The sequence below is a fragment of the Amblyraja radiata genome, chromosome 9 (assembly GCF_010909765.2).
Source record: "Amblyraja radiata isolate CabotCenter1 chromosome 9, sAmbRad1.1.pri, whole genome shotgun sequence".
Taxonomy (NCBI): Eukaryota; Metazoa; Chordata; class Chondrichthyes; order Rajiformes; family Rajidae; genus Amblyraja; species Amblyraja radiata.
The window spans coordinates 68,324,495-68,343,754 of NC_045964.1; the positions used below are offsets into that span (position 1 = coordinate 68,324,495).

Genomic DNA, 19,260 nt, shown 5'->3' on the forward strand with positions numbered 1-19,260 from the left:
GAAACATCCTCTCCACATCCACTCGATCCAAGCTTCACTATTTGATAAGTTTCAATGTGGTGTACCCTCATCCTTGTAAACTCCAGCGAGTACAGGCCCAGTGCTGTCAAACGCTCATCATATATTAACCCACTCATTCCTGGGATCATTCTTGTAAGCCTCCTCTGGACCCAATCATGGTGTCAGATATGGGGCCCAAAATTATTCATATATTATACCCTTATACCCTCAGCATTACACCCCTGTTTTTGTATTCTAGCCCTCTTGAAATAAATGCGAGCATTGTGTTTGCCTTCCTTAAGGGGCTGTCCCACTTGGGCGTCATTTGCGCGTCATTTACGCGACATCATGTACGCCTCACAACACGCGCATCGTGATGCTCACGTGATGCACGCATGGTGAGGCGTGGTGGCGTAGGCAGTGGCGCGCGATCGCGTGACGCACAAATGACGCCCAAGTGGGACAGGCCCTTTACTACCGATTCGACTCGCATATTAACTTTTTGCGAATCCTGCACCAGCTCTCCCAGTCCCTTTGCACCTCCGATTTCAGGATTTTGTCCCAATTTAGAAAATAGTCTACACCTTTATTCCTACTACAAAAATGCATGACAATGCTACACTATAGTCCATCTGTCACTTCTCTGCCCACTCTCTCAATCTGTCGAAGTCCTTCTGCAGTGTTCCTGCTTCCATGTCACTACCTGCCCCTCCACCTATTTTCATATCATCTGCAAACTTGGCCACAAAGTCTTCAATCCCTTCATCCATATCATTAATATACAATGTGAAGAGTAGTGGCCCCAGCACCGACCCCTGATGAACTCCATGTCACTAGCAGCCAACCAGAAGAGGCCTCCTTTATTGCCACATTTGCCTTCTGCCATATAGCCAACCTGCCATCCATGCTGGTATCTGCCCTTTGATACCGTGGGCTCTCATCTTCCTTAGCAGCCTCACGTGGCACTTTATCAAAGGCTTTATCTCTTTGATATAGTCAAGAGAGTTGGATATAGCTCTTAGGGCTAATGGAATAAATGGATATTGTGAGAAAGCAGCAATGGGATGCTGATTCTGGATGATCAGCCATGATCATATTGAATGGTGGTGCTGGCTCAAAGCACCTATTTTCTATGTTTCTATGCATTCTGAAAATCTAGGTAAACAGCATCCAGACTCTCCTTTGTCTGTCCTGCTATCTACTTCTTCAAAGAATTCCAGTAGATTTGTCAGGCAAGATTTCCCCTTCACAAAACTATGCTAACATCGGCCTTTTTTTTTAACCATGAACTTCTAAGTACCCCGTAACCTCATCCTTCATAATGGATGTTAAAATCTTACCAATCACTGAAGTCAGACTAACCGGCCTATAGTTTCCACTATTCTGCTATGCTCCCTTCTTGTACAGTGGGGTAATATTGGCAATTTTCCAATCGTATGGAACCATTCCTGACTCTAGTAATTCTTGAAATATCACTAATAATGCCTCCACAATCTCAAAAGCCACCTCTTTCAGAACCCTATGGTGCAGGTGACATCCAGCCCTTTCAGCTTCCAAAGCACCTTCTCCTTAGTAATAGCCACTCCACTAACTTCCACCCTCTAAAACCCCTGTCTCACGGTGCGAGTCCACCCACGAGTGATCCAGAGTTTAAAACAAATCAGATAAAATAATTTAACATTAAAAGATCCAAATTTACTTGTACTTACCACTTTAATGACATATGAAGCATTAGTCCCAACTACCTTGGTTGAATTTTCATCAGCTAAAAGACAAAAATTAAAATACAAATCTAATTTCAGTCAATTCCAGTATCAGCTTTATACAATTGTCAACACCCATTAAAACAAGCAAGAGAACTGCCATTTGTCATTAGGACCACAATGACCTATTTTGGGGGGAAATGAAACAGGATATAGATTGAACAAAGTGTTGGAGGAACCTAGCGGGTCAGTCGGGCAGCATATGGAGGAACCCGCCAAGTTCTTGCAGAATTGTGTGTTTTGCTCAAGATTCCAGCGTTTGCAGTTTTGTGTGTTACGATTTAGATCCCGTTGGCTCAAGGTCATATGCCTAAAATGGGACTGGCATTATTAATCCTCTGCTGTAGATTTGAGAATCTAATATTCAAGCAAAAATCTTAGAGGTTGGAAGTTCTAAACTAGGACAACTAAGGAAATTAAATAGCTTGTCGCTTTTATTGTACAAAGTTCACCAGTAGCCTGATACCATGGTGACATTGGGGAAAAAGTGCATAACATTTTGTCTTTAGCATCCTACTGGCCAGGTTAATTGATGTCAGATAATTGGGATGTATCCCCAAGAACTATGCTATGGCAACAAAATGTCTATTTTGGATTGGATTGGATTCAATTTTATTGTCATTGCACTTTTCAGTGCAACAAAATGGTTTAGCCTGCAGTCATAACATAGAATAAATAACAAAACAAACACTCAATACAGTTTAAAGTTCCAAAGTCATTGTCTCTTCCGTCCTTGCTCTCCCTCTGTGCTGAGGCAATGCAGGCCTCCGATGTTGTGACCCCGCCGGGTGATGGTGAGCAAGTCCCGCGGCTGAATACGAGCTCCACAAACGGGCCGGTTCAAACTCCGCGGCCCGCGGCGTTCGAAGCTGCCGCCCTCCAGTCCATCGGACGCAGTTGTAGTTGCGGGAACTCTGGAAAAACAGGTCACCAACCTGGGACCTGCGAGCTCCCGACGATGTCGTCTACTGGCCCGCGGCCGAGGCTCCAAAGTCGGGTCGGAAGTTGGGTTGCCCCGCAACCACAGCGCCGGTCGGCCAGCCTCGTGTTGGTAAGTCCTGGCTCTGCCTCCGGAGCCTCGAGGTCGGTCGCAGTTGGAGGCCGCCAGCTCCGCGATAGGCCTCAGCGCAGATGGACACGGAGACGGGGGATACGGCAAGAAAGGTCGCATCCCCCCTCCCCCCCCGAAGGAAGAGTCAAAAAACATGTTACACCCCCCCCCCCCCACGCATACAACTAAATAAACCGAAATAAACTGTAACAACGGGACAAAAGAAAACAAAAAATGAAAACACAAACGGACTGCAGGCGAGCCGCAGCTGCAGCGCCGCCACTTCCTGTCACTATACGTGGTGATTTTCTGTTAATAAGACATTTGCCTGACCATAATAATTAGGGTGCATAGGATTTCACAAATCCAAGTCTACTGGTAGAGATAGAGAGCATGGGAACTTGATAAGACAATAATATCTCCGTCAGTTTCAGCAAAATTAAAAAGGTGTGGCAGCTCCTGGTGGTAAGCCACGGGCAGAGCGAACCCTCGGCTCTGGAGGGAGGAGTTAGGTGTCTCGGTGTGGGAGGCGCAGGCCAAGGGGTTTATCCTTGGGGGTATTTAAGGTCGGGCAACATCTGTGCTCAGAGAGTAGTAGGGAGCAGCACTGTTAACATATTAAATACCATTTGATCACGCAACTTTGTGTCCTGTCTAATTCTTGGCTGGACTCCTGCGTGTCCCCGCTACATTGGTGACCCTGGCAGAAGTATAATTCTGGAGGAGAAAATTTCCGAGGCCGAACTCAACGTGGTCTCCCTGAAGCTTCCTATGTTCTGGACCAAGCAGCCACAGGTATGGTTCCGACAGGCTGAGTCACAGATTCACATCCGCAGCGCAATAGTCAACGAGACCCGTTACCACTACGTGGTGACCAGGAAACGGCCGGTCGGGTTGTGCCTTACCAGGACAATCCGCCAGCTGGCGCTGCTGGCGGGTGGACCAAGAATCCAAGACCTTGGGGAATGCAAAGGTGAGGGGCTTATGATCCGTGAATGGTACGAAGTCCGGGCCTTCTAAGTGCCGCATCGCGAGGTGAAAGGCGAGCAACTCCAGGTCAAAAGCACTCTAACGTTGTTCCGCAGGGTTCAGCCGGCAGCTAAAAAAGGTGAGAGACTGCCATTGGCCGTTGAATGACTATTCTAGAACACCGCAGACCGAGGCATCCACGGTAAAGGCTGTGGGGGCGTTGGCCCGATTATGTACAAGCATTGTCGCCCGAGCCAAGGCTTCCTCCGCCCCTTCAAACACCGCAACAGCGTCCCATTGTACCTACCGCCGCTTACCAATCAACAACTGAACAACAGAAAGTCGATGGCCCGGAGGCCGAACTGGCATTTGGTAGGGTTAATAACCAGGCCGTGCTCACTGAGGCGCTGGCAAAATAAACGTAGGTTGGCGCAGTGCTCCTGCCTTGAGCTACTTGCCACGAGGATGTCATCCAAATAGATGAAAAGGAAATGAGCCTTGCCCCACGGTGTCCATCAGGCACTGGAAGGCCTGCGAGGCGTTCGTAAGGCCAAAGGGCATCCGCAGGAACTCTAAAGGCCCGAACGGGGTGATGATAGCTGTCTTTGGGACATCCTCTGGTCGCACGGGGATCTGATTGTATCCCCGCACTAAGTCAATTTTCGAAAATAGCGTAGCCCCGGCCAGATGGGCTGAGAAATCCTGGATATGGGAGATGGGGTAACGATCGGCGGTTGTGGTCTCGTTAAGGCGGAGGTAGTCACGACAAGGTCTCCAGCCGCCGGGCGACCCATGGGCTGTTGGAGCATCGGACGATGCCCATGTGGGCGTGGAGCGGTGGACCCGATGTGAGTATATGGGTGCATGACACCATGTCTCAGGCAAAATGCAGACCTCCGCCCCAGTGTCCACCAAGAACCTGAGCCCTGGGCGCCAGTCCCAGGCATATAGCCGATGGATCCTGCTGACCATCGCGGAGACTATCGGCAGCCGGCACCGGTGTTTTCCGGAAACGAATATTGCCAGCGTAGGTGGTAGAAACATCACATCCTTTTCTCTGGCTCCTGCGCCTCCTCAGTGGAGCCTCTGGTGGGCGTGGTTCTAGACCGATGTGCCTTCCAGAGCGCTGTGTCGATCCGATCTAGCACACTCACTTCCTGCTGGTTGGCCAGCCACAGCTCGTCAGCGCGTGCCGCTAGTCTCAGAGGATCTTCAAAGCTAGCCCCCCGAGAGCTGCAGGTGGATGTCACACGGCAATTGCTGCAGAAAGGAATACGCGAAGAGTAGGCAGGGCCGGTGGTCGCCCATGAGCGCGAGCATCTTGCTCATGGGGGCCGAGGGCTTCCGTTCGCTGAGCCCGCCGCCCATGTTGAGGACCCATGCCGCTCGCTCCATGCGGCTCGGCCCGAAGATCCGGAGCAGCAGCTCCTTGAGGCCTACGTAGTGCCACGCCAGCGGTTCGACCACGTGCATGTGGACATCCCGGGGTGTTTCGCACCTGCTTACAATGGTGGACCATTTCATGAGGTGGCCGGAGTCCATCCCGCTAATGGACACTTCCGCCCAGTCGTGCCCACGTACCCTCGTGGCTAATTAGATTGCCCGCTTTGGGGTTCCACTGGATATCACTTCTGACCGGGGTGCCCAGTTCACTTCTGGGGATGCAGCTGCACCATTCGACAGCATACCATCCCCAGTCGAATGGGTTGGTGGAGCGGTTCTATCGCCGTCTGAAGGACGTCCTGAAGATTCACCTCACTGGCCCAGAGTGGATGTGCGAGTTGCCATGGGTCCTGTTGGGAATTCAGAGACTGCCCCGAAGAAGGATTTGTCATTGTTCTCGGCAGAATTAGTGTCCGCTCATTGTCCCCGCGAAGTTTGTCCCGGCCGCTGATGGGTCCCAGGAACCACCGTCATCTGTGTTGGTGCGCTTGCGGGGAAGGGTCGGCACCCTGTCTCCCACCCCGACGTCACGTCATGGGATGGCCCCATTCCACGTGCCACCGGCGCTGGTGGACTGTCTGTACGTCTTTCTGCGCCGTGACGCCCACAGGTTGCCCTTGCAGCACCCTTATGAAGGTCCCTTTCAGTTGCTGCGACATTTGTTTTGGACACGGGGGGCCGGCAATAAACTATGTCCGTGGCTAGATTAAAGCACATTTGGACCTTAGCGACCCAGTACAGGTGGCTCAACCTCCCCGTCGCGAGCGTCCACCGTCCCGGGTTCCCTTGAATTCTTCCGCAGGTCACGTGGTTTATCCTTGGGGGTATTTAAAGTCAGGCAAGGCCTGTGCCCAAAGAGGAGTAGGGAGCAGCACTGTTAACTTATTAAATACCATTTGATCACACAACTTCGTGTCCTGTCTAATTCTTGGCTGGACTCCTGCGAGTCCCCGCTACAAAGGTAGTTAATAACTTCTGGAAATTAGGTTATGCTGTTAGAATTAATGGTGCCAAGATAGCTGAAGTAGTGATCATCAAGTTCCTAGGCATTATTATCAAAAATCTGTCCTGGACCAACCACATTGATGCTACAGCTAAGAAAGCACACTAATGCCTCTACGTCCCCAGAAGACTAAAGAAGCTTGCCATGTCTCCAACAACTCTCACCAACTTCTACAGATGCACTATAGAGAGCAGCCTATGGCAATGCATCATACTGCAAGAAATTGCAGAGTTGTGGGTGTAACCAAGTCCATCACATCCAGCTGTCCCCATCCCCACCGCACTCCCCCCACAAGCAACTAAAACGACACTTCACACAGCCTCGTAAACAACCAGCATAATCAAGGACTATTTACTCAGTCATTACTCTCCCGTCTGGTGGATGATACAAGCAGCTTGAAGGCAAGTACCACCAAATCCAGGAACAACATCCTCCCCAATGTTATCAAACTTCTGAACTGTGTTCTCATAAGCCAACGATGTAATCCCGATCTCTCAACTTACCTCACAGAGGCCCTTGAACTTTTTTATTTTTATTTTTATTTATTTTTTTTTAAAAGCTGCACTCTCTAAATTGTAACACTGTACTCTGCACTCTGGTATTTTCCTCTTTGCACTACCTTATGCACTTGTATATAACTTGACTGTACAGCTTTTCCACTGTATCTCGATACACATAACAATAATAAACCAACACTAGAATATCCCTACAGCAGCTGTAAAAGAACGAGCACTTACTCTTTTTGACAGGTCTTTTGACCTATAATACTCTTATTTATAGGCCAGAAATTTACATTTGGTCATGTTGATGATTCAACATAAATGATTCTAAACATGCTGTCTTTAAAGAGCACCCTCTATAATACTGACTCATCTGTTATTCAAATGAACTCTGAATTAATACAAGTACATATTATGTAATTTACAATAGAATGCGTGCACAAAAGTGTAAATATAAAGCGCAAACCATTAATGAATGCATTCAGAATATCAATGTAACAACAATGATGGCAATTGGCTGGCCAATGAACGTTGGAAATTGCATGGAAGCAATATACAGAAAGCAATTCATAAAAATACAGACAAATATAACACACGTAACAGTTTAGAAAATGCGATATTGTGGTCCATCTTTATGCATTACAGTATAGCTGGTTGCACTTCAAATTTGTCCCGCAAATCAAAGCTCAAATTAATATTTAAAAAAATACAAAGTGTTGGAGTAACTCAGCGATTCAGACAGCATCTCTGGAATTTGATTTGAATTAATTTGAATAACAGGGGAATCAGTAGTGAACCCATTCCTTCTTTCCAAAGATGCTGCCTGCCCCGCTGAGTTACTCCAGCATCCTGTATCTATCTCTGGAGAACATGGCTATATCAGTTTGGGACCCTTTATCACCTAATATTACAGACACGTTATAAGTGAACAAAATTTTATTCAAATTATGTTTGGCTCAGGTTAATCATGTTTAATCTAAACAACTGACATTTAAATATATAGTATATACACATTATTTCAAGTCTTGCAAACCTTACCAAAAACAAAAATTAACCCGTGAGCTCCCAACAGGTTTATCAATCCTATCATGAATCGTTTTGACAACATACAATGTATAGTATTTATTTTCATTTCCAAAGATGCAGACTCGAGCTATAGTTTCAATAGCTCTCTAGTGTCCCATACAAAATATGTACTTGCCAACTGGAAATGTTAACAATCCCAATTGTCAATCCATGTTAAATCAGGGTACATCACAGCATGGTTTGGGAAAAGCTCCATCCAACACAGCAAAAAACGCAGAGAATTAAGGATGCAGCCCAGGCTACCACATAAACCAACCTTCCTTCAATTGACACCATTTATACCTCATGCTGCCTTGGCAAGGCCAGCAGCAAAATCAAGTACGAGTCACATCCTGGACACTCCCTCTTCTCCCCTCTCCCATCGGGCAAGCACTATAGAAGTGTGAAAACGCACACGTCCAGATTCATAGGGCAGTTTCTTCCAAGCTGTTATCAGGCAACAGAGCCATCTTACCAACAACTAGAGAGCAGTGCCAAGCTATTATCTGTAGGATGGAACAGCAGTTGCTGGTTTACACCGAAGATAGACACAAAATGCTGGAGTAATTCAGCGGAAGAGGCAGCATCTCTGGATAGAAGGAATAGGTGACGTTGCAGGCCGATACCCTTCTTCAGTATTTTGTATCTACCTCATTGGAGACCCTCCGACCTATTTTTTAACAGACTTTACCTTGTACTAAACATTATTCACAATATTTCAGTTATCATTTATTTGTACACTGTGGATGGCTCGACTGTAATCATGTATCATCTTTCCATTGACTGGTTAGCATGCAAAAGCTTTTCACTGTACCTCAGTACACATGACAATAAACTAAACTAAACCTAACCTCAACATTGCACAAAAAAAACATTCACTACACCTCTTAAAATATGCCCCAATCTCAATTGTATACATTCACAAATCACCATATTAACTTATGCTAACTTCATCCCATACAAATGGGTTAAGTAATTACATAGTAATTGAATCCAGGACTTGCCTGGCATCTACTACTAAGCCAAATGCAGGACAAAGTCGGCTTTAAAAAATATATAAATGTATTATTTCACCCTAGTCTTTGGGAATGTCACTTAGCCATAATTCCTTAGCTGCTACTCCTGATCAATGGCAAACATGGTCTTCTATAGTTTTCATGGTCTCATAACAGTAATTTTCTGTAATTGGATCATTTGTTATAGACCATTGCACATGAACTTACCCAGATACAAGAGGCCAAATCCACCTTTCCCAATCGGCTTCCCAATTTTCCATTGCTTTTTTCCAGTGTCAGTCATCACTTCTCCTGGTTTGAGTTCCTCTGCCATCTTCCGCTTGGGTGCTGCCCTTGCCCGGACATTTACAACACGTTTGGGAGCCATCTATAAGTTTAAAAAATACACCATCTGGGATGGACACATTCTCCCACAGCTTCAACACAGAAAATAGTTGATATATTGTAATTCATAGGATAATTGGAGATGCCAATTAAAATCATGAGGAATAGATCGGGGAGAGGCACAGTCTCCTGCCCAGAGTAGGTGAATCGAAGACCAGAGGATGTAGGTTTAAGGTGAAGGGGGAAAAATTTAATATGAATCAGAGGGGCAACTTTTTCACACGTAGGGTGGTGGGTGTATGGAACAAGCTGCTAGAGGAGGTAGATGAAGCAGGGACCATCGCAACGTTTAAGAAACAGTTAGACAGGTGCATGTGATAGGACAGGTTTGGAGGGATATGTGCCAAACGCAGTCAGGTGGGACGTGTAGCTGGGACATGTTGGCCAGTGTGGGCAACTTAGGCCATATAGCCTGTCTCTATGCTGTACCACTATGACTCTATTCCAAGAGGTATCACTGAAAAATCCTCAAACATAAGTTTTTCAGCAATATATTTTAAGAATGGTAAAACAGGTTTCTGCAGATTTTTTTCTTAACTACAAATTATTTATGGGCCCAAAGCACCTCCTTTAATGTTAGGTCGATTGTTAACAGGTACCACATTAGCATCTCAGGTCATATTTCTTGCCAATTTTGCCTACCTTGAGAGCCGATGGTCTCCACTTCTTCCTAATGCAAATCAAAGAAAAACAAATACATTTTTTAAGGTACTGTAAGGGGGAATCCATCATCAATAAAACATCAAGGAAATAATTAGCATTTATGTTGCTTTGTCATTCCAGAGGACCACACAACCAAAAATTCATCTTGGAGGTATACTCCCTGCTAAAATATAAACCAGTTTACACGCACTAATACCTCAAAAAGAAAATTGACTAGGCAACATATGGTGGTAGAAAATCAAAACAACTGCACATGCTGGAAATCTGAAATGAAACAGAAAATGTGGGTGGTCGGGCAACAACTGGGGAAAGAGGCACAGTTAACATTTCAGATCGAAGACTTGGAACGTTAATGCCAAGTTGCTGCGCGTTGATGTCGCCAAATATATTTATGGCATACAAATTGTAGGATAAACATTGCCCCGTAAGCCCCTCCTGGATTTTATCCAAATGACACTGCTGGAATGTAATAGCCTGGAATACATGTCCATACCTCTTCATTAACTCTTCACTAAAGACATTATGGCCAAGATTACTATGTACCTTTAGACGATCCACATATATTATGCCAAAAGAAAAACCTTTAGTTTCTGTATTAATCATTTTTAAACACAGCTTAAAATCATCAAGGCCTTTTGAATTAACATTTTGCAACAAGTCTAAAATTCTAAGATTTTAGACAGAAGTTTGATTAATTTACAAAGATTTTAATTCATTTAGAAGCAGCTCAACTCTGACTCAGTCTCGTGGCACATAGCTCATAGCTAACTGTCAAACAGATACTTGTCCAGATATTGCAAAGTTTGTCTATCTTCCAACCAACCATTTTCCAATCCAATTTAACTTGAAGAAGGGTCGAAAGAGGACCCAAAATGTCACCCATTCCTTCTCTCCAGAGATGCTATCTCACCCACTGAATTACTCCAGCATTTTGTTTCTTAACTTTTCTAATCATGGACCTCATGTTTTAGTCAAAACTGGACAACTTTACATATCCTCCAAAAACACCATCAACTCCTTAAAGACCAATGCATTTAACAAGCATTACCCAGTCCCAAAACACACAATTAACTTGCCAGTTAAGATGTGTACTTTTATTGCCTTATTTCCAAATATTTGATCAACATTCAAAACAATAGCCTCAGATCCATACTTTTATGAAGATATAACTCAATTTCCTCCATCCAATTCTCTGGAATGTTGTCCAAATTTGTGAATCAAGAAGTACCCAAGTCATTTCCTGTACATCTACGAGATTAATGTTTTGGAGTCAATCATAAGTTAAACTAAGCAACAACACTATCTCTTTAGTATACCAAACTTCAGTCTATATTTTCCTTTAAACTGCATCCTACATTATAGTATTTGTTACTACCTCATTATTTTACTTGCAAAATTTTCTGAAAATAATGTTTAATTTTTATCACCATCTATATACAGCTTGGCCACATCTGCACTGTGTACTCTCATCTCATTTAAAACAGGATAAAATAAAAACATGTTGATGTTTAGCCCCAATTCTTCAACGTCTCCCATTGCTGCTCTTTTCCTGAACATAATATATTGTATGCATATTAAGTAAATTCCATGCATTTCTGCAAATTCTGCACACAATCTACTTCAAACTGAATTCCTTTGGAATTTTATAGCTATTCAAAATAAATCATTCATCATTCCTTGCACATCTCATCCTTCCAGTAGCTCAAGTTTACCCTGCGCAATTTCTCAAAGGTTTACATCTACCTTCCTATTTGCATCTCAGGTGAACGACACGTCTCAGAGGCAGCATTTTTCATTTTGGTATTGGAGGTTGCGAGTTCAAGTCTTCCTCCAAAGACTTGAAAACAAAATGCAGGGGAAGTTACATGTGCCATGTAAATACAACGTTATTTGTGATGGCTTGTTCGCAAATAATATCTCACATTGCAACATTGACTACACTTGAAATTATTTTACGGGTTACACCAGACTTTAGGGTATCCTAAATCAGACACAGATGGCACCAGAAAAATGCAAGTCGTTTTTAAGTTGCACATTATCAATATATTTGTTTCTCTCTTGTTAATGACAAGAGTGCATGCGTACAACAGTTCTCAGATAGCATTAAAAAAAAGGCGAATGATAACAGAAGAATTACATCAGCTAGATTATTTCAGTAAGAGGCAGAAGCAGGCACGTGGTCCCTCAAATATGCTTCACCATTTAATAAGATCACATTTGATCTTATTTCTCTCTAAAATCTTATTTCTTTCAGCTCACCTCCTAACAATGGATGTCAACAACACCTGCCTTTTAGTAACTTGGGACATTGCCTTGAAAATTGGTCAATGGCATGTACAGAAGAATTTAACTTAAGAGTTACACGTGTAAACTCAAAATCTGAGTAACAAGATCACTACTTCAACTGTCATAATTCATGAAGTTACATAAATTAAAATTCTTCTTCAGCCTTGTAATATCATGTAACCCCCAGCTAGGAAGACAGATCATTAACAGAAATCGTCTAGTTACATCGGCTTTGAATGTCATCACAACTCCAACAATTGCATTAGAGCTTTGTTCAACATATTTGGGCCAAATTTCACCTTGACTAGCTCACTGCATGTGTAATGACATCACAAAAGTGATGACATGGCAGTGTTTATGATGTGACATGTCTTCAAAAATCACAAATTTGTCACCAAAGGTGCAATTACAGTTATAATAGCATTTTAACAGAATTTGCTGTTGCTGGAAAGTCAATGAACTCGGAGGTAAAGTCAATGCTCATCCTGGAAAGTCAATGAACACGGGAGAAACAATCCAAAATTTTAAAGTGGATTTTTTATAATGAATTATGGGAAGAAAGCACATACCATATTTACCAGTAATCTAGATCAATTGTTACTTCAGCTCTCGTAGATGCCGACTCTGGAATCAAATTTTTCAACACATACGAGACCATTCAACTTATTTTGTTACTCTGAGAGCTATGCAATTTCTTCCACTTATGTGCTTTCTTCCAATTGCCTGGCTAGCTCTCCTAAAAAAAAATGCCATAATATATTTTGGAAGTCTGAATCTAATTTGAACAGCACCATTCAGTCCATAAGCATAACCCAGAGGTTCCAGTTATCTGTCACTTTAATTTGCTGAACTTTTGTTTCCACGTTTGTCATTCACTTTGACATCCATTGTCATTAAATGTCCAAGAAAGAATTGCAGTTGCTGGATTAAATCGAAGGTAGACACAAAATGTTGGAGTAACTCAGCAGGTGAGGCAGCATCTCTGGAGAGAAGGAATGGGCGACGTTTCGGGTCGAGACCCTTCTTCAGACAGATGTCACGGGAGAGGGTGGGACAAAGATGTAGTCGGAGACAGTAAGACGAGTGGGAGAACTGGGAAGCGGAGAGAGAAAGCAAGGGCTATCTGAAGTTAGAGGTCAATGTTCATGCCGCAGGGGTGTAAACTACCCAAGCTAAATATGAGGTGCTGTTCCTCCAATTTGTGCTGGGCCTCACTCTGACAATGGAGGAGGCCCAGGACAGAACGGTCAGATTGGGAATGGGAAGGGGAGTTGAAGTGCTGAGCCATTGGGAGATCAGGTAGGTTAAGGGACTGAGCCGGAATCAGCGAATCGATCGCCGAGCCTGCGCTTGGTCTCGCCGATGTAGAGAAGTTGACACCTGAGGGGGCGCTACACTGCAGCAGCCTCTACCTACAGCCTGTCTGTTATTTCAATCTTTTTTTAATTTTTAGTTAGTCTAAAGTTTTGTGTTGGGGGAAACTTTAACTTTTCTATGTGGGGGAGGGGGGCAGGGTAAGGGGGAAACCGTTTCCCAGTCTCTTCCTGGCGGGGACGCGACTATTTCTCCGAGTCGCGTCCTCGCCCCCCACCTCGCGGCCTACCAGCTGGATCGGAGCGGCCTTTCCTGCCGGGGACCAGGAACCGGACCAGGGCTGCTACAGCGGCGGCGCAGCGCTGGAGTCACCGCGGAGCGGGCGATGCCTACCTGGGTCGCCGTTTGGAGCTCCGGAGTGTTGGGCCGCTGCTCCAACATCGTGGAGCTCTGGTGCGGAGAGCTTCCAACGCGGGCGGCGCTGAACAACATCGTGGAGTCCTGGGGCGCCTTGCAGAGGGTCTACAGCAGCAGTCTCCACCCGGCGCGGCCTGCGGACTTGGGAAGCCGCCGACTCCGGTAGGAGGGGGCCGACTCTGGTGTCCACGCCGCTGAGGACGTCCCGCAGCCCCGACGTCGGACTTGTATCACCACGGCGAGCGGTCCTGGACATCGGGCCGCCCGTAGCTGCAACTGCGGAGGGTTTGGGGAGGCCCTGACCACGAGGAACAGTGGAGGAAGAGACTGCCTTTGGTGCCTTCCCACACAGTGGGAAACTTTGATTCTGCTGTGTGGGGATGTTTTATGTTAAATTCTATAGTGTAGAAACATAGAAACATAGAAATTAGGTGCAGGAGTAGGCCATTCGGCCCTTCGAGCCTGCACCACCATTCAATATGATCATGGCTGATCATCCAACTCAGTATCCCGTACCTGCCTTCTCTCCATACCCTCTGATCCCCTTAGCCACAAGTGCCACATCTAACTCCCTCTTAAATATAGCCAATGAACTGGCCTCGACTACCCTCTGTGGCAGAGAGTTCCAGAGATTCACCACTCTCTGTGTGAAAAAAGTTCTTCTCATCTCGGTTTTAAAGGATTTCCCCCTTATCCTTAAGCTGTGACCCCTTGTCCGGGACTTCCCCAACATCGGGAGCAATCTTCCTGCATCTAGCCTGTCCAACCCCTTAAGAATTTTGTAAGTTTCTATAAGATCCCCTCTCAATCTCCTAAATTCTAGAGAGTATAAACCAAGTCTATCCAGTCTTTCTTCATAAGACAGTCCTGACATCCCAGGAATCAGTCTGGTGAACCTTCTCTGCACTCCCTCTATGGCAATAATGTCCTTCCTCAGATTTGGAGACCAAAACTGTACGCAATACTCCAGGTGTGGTCTCACCAAGACCCTGTACAACTGCAGTAGAACCTCCCTGCTCCTATACTCAAATCCTTTTGCTATGAAAGCTAACATACCATTCGCTTTCTTCACTGCCTGCTGCACCTGCATGCCCTACTTTCAATGACTGGTGTACCATGACACCCAGGTCTCGCTGCATCTCCCCTTTTCCTAGTCGGCCACCATTTAGATAATAGTCTGCTTTCCTGTTTTTGCCACCAAAATGGATAACCTCACATTTATCCACATTATACTGCATCTGCCAAACATTTGCCCACTCACCCAGCCTATCCAAGTCACCTTGCAGTCTCCTAGCATCCTCCTCACAGCTAACACTGCCCCCCAGCTTAGTGTCATCCGCAAACTTGGAGATATTGCCTTCAATTCCCTCATCCAGATCATTAATATATATTGTAAATAGCTGGAGTCCCAGCACTGAGCCTTGCGGTACCCCACTAGTCACTGCCTGCCATTGTGAAAAGGACCCGTTTACTCCTACTCTTTGCTTCCTGTTTGCCAGCCAGTTCTCTATCCACATCAATACTGAACCCCCAATGCCGTGTGCTTTAAGTTTGTATACTAATCTCTTATGTGGGACCTTGTCGAAAGCCTTCTGGAAGTCCAGATACACCACATCCACTGGTTCTCCCCTATCCACGCTACTAGTTACATCCTCGAAAAATTCTATAAGATTCGTCAGACATGATTTACCTTTTGTAAATCCATGCTGACTTTGTCCAATGATTTCACCACTTTCCAAATGTGCTGCTATCCCATCTTTAATAACTGACTCTAGCAGTTTCCCCACTACCGATGTTAGACTAACTGGTCTGTAATTCCCCGTTTTCTCTCTCCCTCCCTTCTTAAAAAGTGGGGTTACGTTTGCTACCCGCCAATCCTCAGGAACTACTCCAGAATCTAAAGAGTTTTGAAAGATTATTACTAATGCATCCACTATTTCTGGAGCTACTTCCTTAAGTACTCTGGGATGCAGCCTATCTGGCCCTGGGGATTTATCGGCCTTTAATCCATTCAATTTACCCAACACCACTTCCCGGCTAACCTGGATTTCACTCAATTCCTCCAACTCCTTTGACCCGCGGTCCCCTGCTATTTCCGGCAGATTATTTATGTCTTCCTTAGTGAAGACGGAACCAAAGTAGTTATTCAATTGGTCCGCCATATCCTTGTTCCCCATGATCAACTCACCTGTTTCTGACTGCAAGGGACCTACATTTGTTTTAACTAATCTCTTTCTTTTCACATATCTATAAAAACTTTTGCAGTCAGTTTTTATGTTCCCTGCCAGTTTTCTTTCATAATCTATTTTTCCTTTCCTAATTAAGCCCTTTGTCCTCCTCTGCTGGTCTCTGAATTTCTCCCAGTCCTCCGGTATGCTGCTTTTTCTGGCTAATTTGTACGCATCATCCTTCGCTTTGATACTATCCCTGATTTCCCTTGTTATCCACGGATGCACTACCTTCCCTGATTTATTCTTTTGCCAAACTGGGATGAACAATTTTTGTAGTTCATCCATGCAGTCTTTAAATGTCTTCCATTGCATATCCACCGTCAACCCTTTTAGAATTAATTGCCAGTCAATCTTGGCCAATTCACTTCTCATACCCTCAAAGTTACCTTTCTTTAAGTTCAGAACCATTGTTTCTGAATTAACAATGTCACTCTCCATCCTAATGAAGAACTCAACCATATTATGGTCACTCTTGCCCAAGGGGGCACGTACAACAAGACTGCTAACTAACCCTTCCTCATTACTCAATACCCAGTCTAAAATAGCCTGCTCTCTCGTTGGTTCCTCTACATGTTGATTTAGATAACTATCCAGCATACATTCCAAGAAATCCTCTTCCTTACCACCCCTGCCAATTTGATTCACCCAATCTATATGTAGATTGAAGTCACCCATTATAACGGTTTTGCCTTTGTTGCACGCATTTCTAATTTCCTGTTTGATACCATCTCCAACTTCACTACTACTGTTAGATGGCATGTACACAACACCCACCAGCGTTTTCTGCCCCTTAGTGTTTCGCAGCTCTACCCATACCGATTCCACATCCTCCAAACTAATGTCCTTCCTTTCCATTGCGTTAATCTCCTCTCTAATCAGCAACGCTACCCCACCTCCTTTTCCTTTCTCTCTATCCCTCCTGAATATTGAATATCCCTGGATGTTCAGCTCCCAGTGTGTGTTCTTTATACCCTTTCTGGCTTAATCCCTCCCTTCACCACCTCCAGTTTAAATTCCAGTTGGAATATTTTGGAGGACCCAAGAACCAAGAAGAACCTGTAACAGTGGATACAGTAGATGAGGTTGGAGGAGGTGCAAGTGAACTTCTGCCTCACCTGGAAAGACTGTTTGGGTCCTTGGATGGAGTCGAGGGGGCAGGTAAAGCGACAGGTGTTGCATTCGAGGGAGGTGGTAAAGAGACAGGTGTTGAATTCGAGGGGGGAGATAAAGGAACAGGTATTGCATCGAGGGGGGAGGTAAAGGGACAGGTGTTTAATTGAGGGGGGAGGTAAAGGGACAGGTGCTGCATCGAGGGGGGAGGTAAAGGGACAGGTGTTGCATAACAGGCCCCCACTCCCTCATCTTTACTATGGATGTCCAGTCACTCTACACCTCCATCCCCCACCAGGAGGGTCTGAAAGCCCTCTATTTCTTCATCAACTGCAGAACCAGCCAATTTCCCTCCATCAATACTCCCCTCTGCCTAGCAGAGCTGGTCCTTCCCCTCAACAACTCTCCTTCGACTCCTCTCACTTCCTCCAAATCCAAGGCGTAGCTATGGGCACTCGCATGGGCCCTAGCTATGCTTGCCTCTTTGTAGGGTACGTCGAACAATCCCTGTTCCAGGCATACACTGGCCCTATCCCCAAACTCTATCTCCGCTACATTGACGACGGCATTGGTGCCACCTCTTGGACACCTGCAGAACTCACTGACTTCATCAACTTCACCACTGATTTCCATCCTACACTCAAATTCACTTGGACATCTCCCTACCATTTCTAGATCTCACCGTCTCCATCACAAGAAACAGACGAAACAGACCGACATCTACTGCAAACCTACTGATTCCCATAACTATCTTGACGACACTTCTTCCCACCCTGCTTCCTGTAAAGACTCTATCCCCTACTCCCAATTCCTCAGTCTACGCGACATCGTTTTTTATTTTCCATTGTCGTTATTATCTATCAGTTACGTTGGAGCTCCGCTCGGGCAGTGTGCCTGAAATTCTGTTGAATGATTTACAAATGACAATAAAGTGTATTATTATTACCTGCACCCAGGATGAGGTGTTCCATACCAGGGCTCATTCTTTAGGAAACGGGTTTCTCTCTTCCATTATAGATGAGTCTCTCACTAGGGTCTCTTCGATATCCCACAGCTCTGCTCTGACTCACCCTCCCCCCATTCGTAACAAGGACAGAGTCCCCCTTGTCCTCACATTCCACCCCATATAATCCTCCAACATTTTCGCCACCTACAACGGGATCCCACTACTGGCCACATCATCCCTTTCTCCACCCCTTTTATGATTTCCAATGCCGCAGAGACGATTCTTTCCGAAACTCCCTGGTCAACTCGTCCCTTCACACCCAAACCACCCCATCCCCAGGTACTGTCCCCTGCAACCACAGGAGATGCAACAAGTCCCTTTACCTCCCCCCTCAACTCCATCCAACGACCCAAACAGTCTTTTCAGGTGAGGCAGAGGTTCACTTGCACCTCCTCCAACCTTATCTATTCTATCTGCTGTTCCAGGTGTCAACTTCTCTACATCGGCGAGACCGGGCGTAGGCTCAGTGATCGTTTCACTGAACACCTCTGCTCAGTCAGTCTTAACATACCTGATCTCCCGATGGCTCAGCACTCCAACTCCCCTTCCCATTCCCAATCTGACCTTTTTGTCCTGGGCCTCCTCCATTGTCAGAGTGAGGCCCAGCGCAAATTGGATCAGCACCTCATATTTTGCTTGGGTAGTTTACACCCCAGCGGTATGAACATTGACATCTCTAACTTCAGATAGTCCTTGCTTTCTCTCTCCATCCCCTTCCCAGTTCTCCCACCACAATCTATCTTTGTCTAGCCCCATCCCCTGACATCAGTCTGATGGGTCTCGACCCGAAACGTTGCCCATTCCTTCTCCCTAGAGATGCTGCCTCACCCACTGAGTTACTCCAGCATTTTGCATCTACCTGTCATTAAATGTCTTGCCTTTCAAGTTTAGTTTAGAAATACAGCATGGAAACAGGCCCTTCAGCCAAACGAGTTCATGTTTACCATCTGAAGAAGGGCCTCGACCCGAAACGTCACCTATTCCTTCATTCCTTAGATGCTGCCTCACCCACTGTGTTTCTCCAGCATTTTCGACTACC

The 19,260-nt window shown here is 45.4% G+C and overlaps 1 protein-coding gene across 4 annotated transcripts in view; it reads right to left on the reverse strand.

The window, feature by feature from the left end:
* vrk1 (VRK serine/threonine kinase 1) overlaps window positions 1-19,260 on the reverse strand; it is an 89,962-nt gene that overhangs the window by 55,548 nt on the left and 15,154 nt on the right. For 3 of the 4 annotated variants that reach the window (XM_033027693.1, XM_033027691.1, XM_033027694.1), the window contains exons 2-4: window positions 9,837-9,864; window positions 9,018-9,177; window positions 1,710-1,765 (exon numbers count right to left, since the gene is read on the reverse strand). In XM_033027693.1, the coding sequence (XP_032883584.1) occupies window positions 1,710-1,765; window positions 9,018-9,177 (216 nt within the window). In that variant the 5' untranslated portion in view covers window positions 9,837-9,864. Of the gene's footprint in view, window positions 1-1,709; window positions 1,766-9,017; window positions 9,178-9,836; window positions 9,865-12,721; window positions 12,817-19,260 lie in introns of those variants that run through there. The other variant, XM_033027690.1, reaches the window with a different exon arrangement.